Raw genomic sequence first — 6,668 nt, 5'->3', positions numbered from 1 at the left:
CCCCCCCCCGGGGGGGGGGGGGGGAATGATTACACCACAGTCCCTTCTCCTCCATTCTCCTATTGGGCTTTTGGACATGCACGTACATATGACCAGTGGGAGTTTCTTTCTTTTTTTTTTTCCCAGTAGAAGTTGCAAGCCACTGGGTCCAGGACTCAAATTGCAGTTGGCCATGTGGGAGTCCAGTGATGTAGTCATTATGCCATCTGCTAGTCCCAACAGCATAGTCTTTGTAAAATTATGTATTTCTACTTTATCTCCAAGAGCACTTTACATTTTTTTTTTTGAGATGTTTTTGCTAGAGGGCATGTGCACTTGGCAGAAAGACAGAAAGACAGAAAGAGAGAAATCACCCCCCAGGGAGGATGGCCACGCTGCAATCCCTTCTCCTCCATTCTCCTCTCGGGATCTTGGGCACGCACGCACACACCCACAGCGTGACATTAAGCCACCAGGTCTGGGACTCAAACCAAGGTCGACTACATGAGAATCGAGCGATGTAGCCATTATGCCATCTGCTGGGTTTTTTTTTAAACATAAGGAATCTCTAACAGTAAAGCCATCCTGTCCTGATAATTATAAAAGTAATAATATTTGATGAAAATTCAGCAACCTCAGAATAGAGCAACAACAACAAAAAATCAAACTTCTCTTTCAGTAGTGTAAACATTTTGGTATACGTCCTAAAGTATCTTTTTTTTTAATCTCACTATACTAAATACATCACACATTAAAACTATTTATTAATCAAAAGTGGTATATTATATTCTCTTTGCAGAAACACACAGGCAGACACCAGCTGACATTCTCTTACATGAGGGAAGCTATTAAGAAATGATGACAGGAGGCCAGTAGGTGGCATGGTGGTTAAGGGCACTGGACTTTGGGAACCAGCAGTTAGCGTAATGGCTATGTCGCTGGACTCCCACGTAGTCGACCGCGGTTCGTGTCCCGGACCCGGTGGCTTAAAAAACTCACGCCGGGCGCGTGTGCATGCGTGCCCAAGATCCCGAGAGGAGAATGGAGGAGAAGGGATTGCGGCGTGACCATCCCCCCGGGGGGTGATTTCTCGCTTTCTGTCTCTATGTCTCTCTCTGTCTGCCTGGCGAGCGCACGCGCCCTACAGTGAAAATCTCTCAAAAAAAAAAAAAAAAAAAAGGCACTGGACTTTCATATGGCTGACTGCAGTTCAAGTCCTGGTCCTGGCAGCTTGGTTTTCTACTTTCTCTCTCTGTCTCTTGCTTACTTGCTGTCCCTCTCTGGTCAAATTAAAATAAATAAATAAATAAATAAGTTAAATAATTCTTAAAAAATATATATATATACAATGCCTGAAGACAAATATCAAGAAAGACAAGTTTGAGAGGTAAGCAAGATAAAGTCATATGCTTTTCTTCTCTGCCTGATTTTGGAATGGACTACATTCTGTTTGCAACTACCCCACTCAACAATAAGACTACCCAACATGTTTCTTTTATAAAAAGAATTATTCAATTTTATTTATCATTATTATTATTTTTAAATTTGCCACAGGGCATGTACACTCACTAGATTGAGAGAAAGAGAAACATTGAGAAAGCAAGTCGTCAGGTCCAGGATTCAAACAACAGTCATTATATGAGAGTCCAGCGCCCAAACCACCATGTCAGCTGCTGACAGGTTTCTTTTTTCATTCCAAGTCTCCAAACCCTTTCTTAGATTTTTTATTTTCACTTTACTCCAGCAGAGTACAAGTAAGGGTCCACAGTAGTGGGCCTGATTTTAGCAAAGAAGAAACACGATGAAGTGCCACCAGGAACTGGCCCTGCTGCTGCTGCTGTAGCCTCATCTCACTGCCACACACCTGACAGGATCTACCCAGCTCTGTACCTCAAGCTGACCCTGTCCCGCCCCATCTCCTACAAAAAAACATCAGAATTCAGGGTTTCAAAAAAAAAAAAAAAGAATTCAGGGTTTCACTGAGTCATAAGTGACGCAACAACAGTAATTATTTTGAATCCTGTTTTCCCAAAGCATCTATATGAGCAAGAAAATATCAAGACTCTAAGGAACTTCTTTTACTTCCAAATAATGAAATCTAAACGGTTTTAAGACAGGATAAAAAGACTCCTGCTTGGGACCAGCAGTTAGTGTAATGGCTATGTCGCTGACCATGGTTCGAGTCCCAGACCCAGTGGTTTAAACTCAGGCTGGGCGCGTGTGCATGCGTGCCCAAGATCCCGAGAAGAGAATGGAGGAGAAGGGATTGCGGCGTGGCCATCCCCCCCCCGGGGGGGGGTTCTCGCTTTCTATCTCTCTGTCTCTCTGGCAAGTGCATGCATCCTATAGCAAAAACCATTCAAAAAAAAAAAAAATTCATGTTTACTCATTAATCATTAATTCATTTAACTTTTCAGAATCACAGCTTACAAACTATGCTTTAATAATTACTATATCAATAAAGATACTAGATTAGAAACTGCAGAAAACAAATTTGTATTTGATTATTAGACTAACTAATAAAAGATTACATTTTAGTAGACACCCACTGATGCAGAAACTAGGCTCGCACACAGTCATAAAATGAACTCAAGTTCTTGCCGTTCTGGAGCTCACTGTCCTTATGGAATAGAGAGATAAAAGCAGAAGTCACAGACAGAAACCCCAGTACCAAAACATCAGTAAAAATAAAGTCTTAGAATGATCAGATCTTAAAAACTAACTTCAGGGACAGAGAAAAGCTTTACTTCTAGGGCATAACTTTCATGTCTATAAATAAGTTGGTAGAATGATTAAAAGTTTCGATTTAGGATTCTGAAACTACACTTCTGTAATTTTAGCTTTTATTCAAATTAACAAAATAACTGAAAACCAAATGCCATATGCAAAAATAAAAGCAAACCTTTCCACTCGGACGGTGAGGTCCTCTGCAGGTCTCTGGTTTGAATATCCACTAAGCTCCTGAGAGGGAGTGGCATGGTCTGAACTTCCTCCTCCTTAATTATTAAATAAAAAGATAAAAGAAAACTTCACTTATTGCAATTTTTAAAAGGGATAAATCTTCTGGGTTACAAAATCTGTTAATAGTCTTGCTTCAGTGGAGTAAGTGCTCAGGAAAGAAATGTTTAACAGACACAATAATTTGCATGTAAACAAGGCAAATAGAGTATGGAATCGTACACCACAACAGAGGAAAAAAAGAAGACATTGCCAATATTCTTAAAAAAAGACTAAGAACAAAAATTGAAGGTGCACAACAATGTTCTTTGTTGAAGATGAGGAATATAGTAATATCTTTGATTTATCATGCACCGTATGCATGCTTTAAAAAACTATATTGTACCCTGAGTAAGTACAAATATAAATTTAAAACAATTTTGCTTCTTAAAAATTGCATATGTCTCCCATAAAATGAAGCAGAAGATAAGAAATGAGCTATTATTACTGTTCCTAAATTTTGGATCTATTAGGTCGTCAGGAAAGTCACAATGCATTTTTCTAAGTCATGTATCATGACTTTCCTGACAACCCAGTAAACAAAATAGTGTATAAATGGAAATAAGGCAGATATCCACTTCTTCCAGGCAGAAGTCAGAAAAAGGAGAAAGGCTTCCTCTGCCAGGAGGAAGTTAGGTGCTCCCAGCTTCACTCTAGAGCAGCGCCGTCCAGGATCTTTGCTGTCCAATTTAATACCCACTAGCCACTTGAATCTGCGAAGTCCCTGAAATGACATGACTACAGGTAAGGGACTAAACTTTAAACTGCAGTTAAAAGCAATTAATTTAATGTAGTCATATATGGCTCTTGCTATGGTATTGAACAATGTAACTCTAGAGGCCCAGTTTGATCCTGGGGGTAGCTCTAGACTTGAGTTGTTCCAAGGATCTACTTCTGCTGACGAGAGTGACTCCTTTAAGAGCCCTTTTATACTTGCATTCCTTTAAAGATTCCACAAGGGAAGGGAAGGGAAGGGAAGAGAGAGAGAGAAAGAGAAAGAAAGAAAGGAAGAAAGATTGATTTAATTTTATTTATCATTATTATTTTAAAATTTGCTACAGGGCATGTATACTCACCAGAGAGAGACACATAACACACACAGGGAGAGAGAAAGAGTAAGAAAACAAGTGGCCAGGTCTGAGACTTATATGGTGGTTGGCTATGAGGAAGTCCAGCACCTTAATCACCACATCAACTGCCACCCCCTTATTACTTAGTTTTTAATTTGCTATTGAGCGCATGTGTTCACCAGAGAGAGAGAGAGACAACGAGAGGGAGAAGAGGAGGGAGGGAAAGTGAGAAAGTAAGTTGCCAGGTCCAGGATTTGAGACATATTCTGCCATGTGGGAGTCCAGTGCGTTAACCACCATGCCACCTGCTGGCCCAAGTTCATATCTTTTAGATACTTAAATCTCTACAGATAAAAATCACATAATACTTGAGATTTGCTTTAAAATAATCTGGGGGTGGGCTGTTAGACAAAAACTGAGTAAATACTGACAATTATTGAATATGACTGGTGGGTGTATTGGGCTCATTATTCCTTCTGCTTTCAAATGTGCTTGTAAATTGCCATAATAAAAGTTTAAGGGGAACCAGCAGTTAGCGTAATGGCTATGTTGTTGGACTCCCACGTAGTCGACCGTGGTTTGCGTACCGGACCCGGTGGCTTGAAGATAAAGTGTCCATCAGGTTTTACAAGATGTAGAAAACAGGGCAGATGGTGTAATAGTTACGTCACTGGATTCCCAAATGGCTGACCTTGGTTTGAGCCCCAGACCTGGTGGCTTAAAAGAGTGGAGGAGAAGGGATTGCAATGTGGCCATCCTCTCTGTGGGGTGATTTCTCGCCAAGAGGAGAACTGAGGAAAAGGGACTGTGGCATGGTCATCGCCTGAGGGAGAGATTTCTCGTTGTCTCTCTGGCAAGCACACATGCTCTAAAGCAAAAACTCTCTCTCCTAAAAACAAAACCTCTCTTTCTTTTTCTCTCAAAAAAAGAAAAAGATATAGAAAATAATGCAATTATTTCAAAATGCTGAATTTGGAGCTTTTCAAGAAACATCTATTATTTGAACCTATCCATACAGAGAATATGTATACATTTTTAAGAATTATTTTACTTAATTTTATTATTTTAAAAAAATCTGACCAGAAAGAATCAGAGAGAGAAAGAGGGAAACAGGAAGCAAGCTGCCAGGTTTGGAACTCGAACTGTGGTCACCCATGTGGGAATCCAGCACCTTAACCACTATACCACCTGCCAGCCTTAATATATGTATTTATTATTTTGAAAAATATTCAAAGGATACCCTCACAAGATATTAATCTATAATAGATAAACAGGTCAGAGACATCTAGAACTTGAGTCCTGGACACTGTGGCTTATACTCACGCCAGGCGCGTGTGTGTGCGTGCCCAAGATCACAAGAGGAGAATGGAGAAGGGATTGCGACGTGGCCAATTTTCTCGCTTTCTGTCTCTCTGGCAAGCACATGCACCCTGTAGCAGAAAACCCCCCCCCCCCCCAAAAAAAAAGTTTAAAAAGGCAAAATATATGGCCCAGCCTTGGAGGTTTATGAAGAGGACCACTGCATGGGAGGCTGTAAGTCACACAGAATGACTAAAAAAAGTCCTTATCTTTTAGAATTACGTATCAAAAGCTATGCGTGAAATGATGAAACACCTGTGATTTATTCTAAATATTAAGTGGCAAGTAGAAGAGGAGTGGGCGCAGATGGAAACAATATTGACCATGAATTAAAAACAGTCAAACACAGGGACTGAGTTCATGAGATTTGTTATACTATTTCCTCAATTTCTACACGTTTTAAATTTTAAATTTTGTTTTGAATGAGAGGGAGAGAGGAAAATACACAGAAGGAATGGAAAAGGGAGAAAAAAAGATAGGTACTTCTGACAGGTTATCACAATGCTGTGACTTTCCTGCCTCAGACTCTCAGTTAGCAAGGTTTACAAGTATGTGCTACCATGCCTGACCTATTAGGTTGGTCTGGTAACAAAACCCAGGCCTCCCATGAGGCCCCAGCCTTGCACAGCAGCAGCCTCCTGCATGCACCAGCACAGCTGAGCCCATAATGAATATTATTTAATTTTTAAAATTCGTTTTTATTTATTATCATTATTATTCTTTAAGTTGACCAGTGAGAGAGAGTCAGAGATAGAGGGAAAGTGAGAATGTGAGCTACCAGGTCAGGGACTTGAACCGTGGTCAGCCCATGTAGGAGTCCAGCATTTTAACCACCATGTCACCTGCCAGCCCCATAATGAATATTTTTAAAAAGCAATGAAGAACTGGGATTAGAGCTGCTGTTTACTTCAGGTAAGACAGAGCTTACTGCAGAGTCTAACCAAGTTAACTGCGTATTAAACCAAAAAGAGTAACATTCTCTGCAGGATTGTAACAGAATCCAGAGTGTCTACAGCTATGAACAAAATGTAATCCAGGGCCAGCCCTGTGGCCTAGTTATTAAAGGAGCTGGATCTCACATGGTGGACGGCACTGTTCAAATGACCCAGCAGCTTGTAAAAGATGGCATATGTGCCCCAAATCTGAAAAGAATGGAGAAATGAAGAAACTGAAGTGTGACCATGGCCAATGTGGGGTACTTGCTCCCTCTCCTTCTCTGTTCATTTCTCTCTGGCAAGCACACATGTCTTACAGCAAATTTAA

At 40.5% G+C, this 6,668-nt stretch overlaps 1 protein-coding gene across 1 annotated transcript in view; it reads right to left on the bottom strand.

Moving 5' to 3' along the window:
• The window catches only part of UBXN4 (UBX domain protein 4), a 52,411-nt gene that overhangs the window by 19,621 nt on the left and 26,122 nt on the right, over positions 1-6,668 (bottom strand). The window contains exon 6 of the mRNA XM_006169721.3: positions 2,882-2,975. Coding sequence (XP_006169783.1) covers positions 2,882-2,975 — 94 coding nt within the window. The remainder of the gene's footprint in view (positions 1-2,881; positions 2,976-6,668) is intronic.

The sequence above is a fragment of the Tupaia chinensis genome, unplaced genomic scaffold (genome assembly GCF_000334495.1).
Source record: "Tupaia chinensis unplaced genomic scaffold, TupChi_1.0 Scaffold147433_1, whole genome shotgun sequence".
Taxonomy (NCBI): domain Eukaryota; kingdom Metazoa; phylum Chordata; class Mammalia; order Scandentia; family Tupaiidae; genus Tupaia; species Tupaia belangeri.
This window is presented reverse-complemented; position numbering and strand designations above follow the sequence as displayed.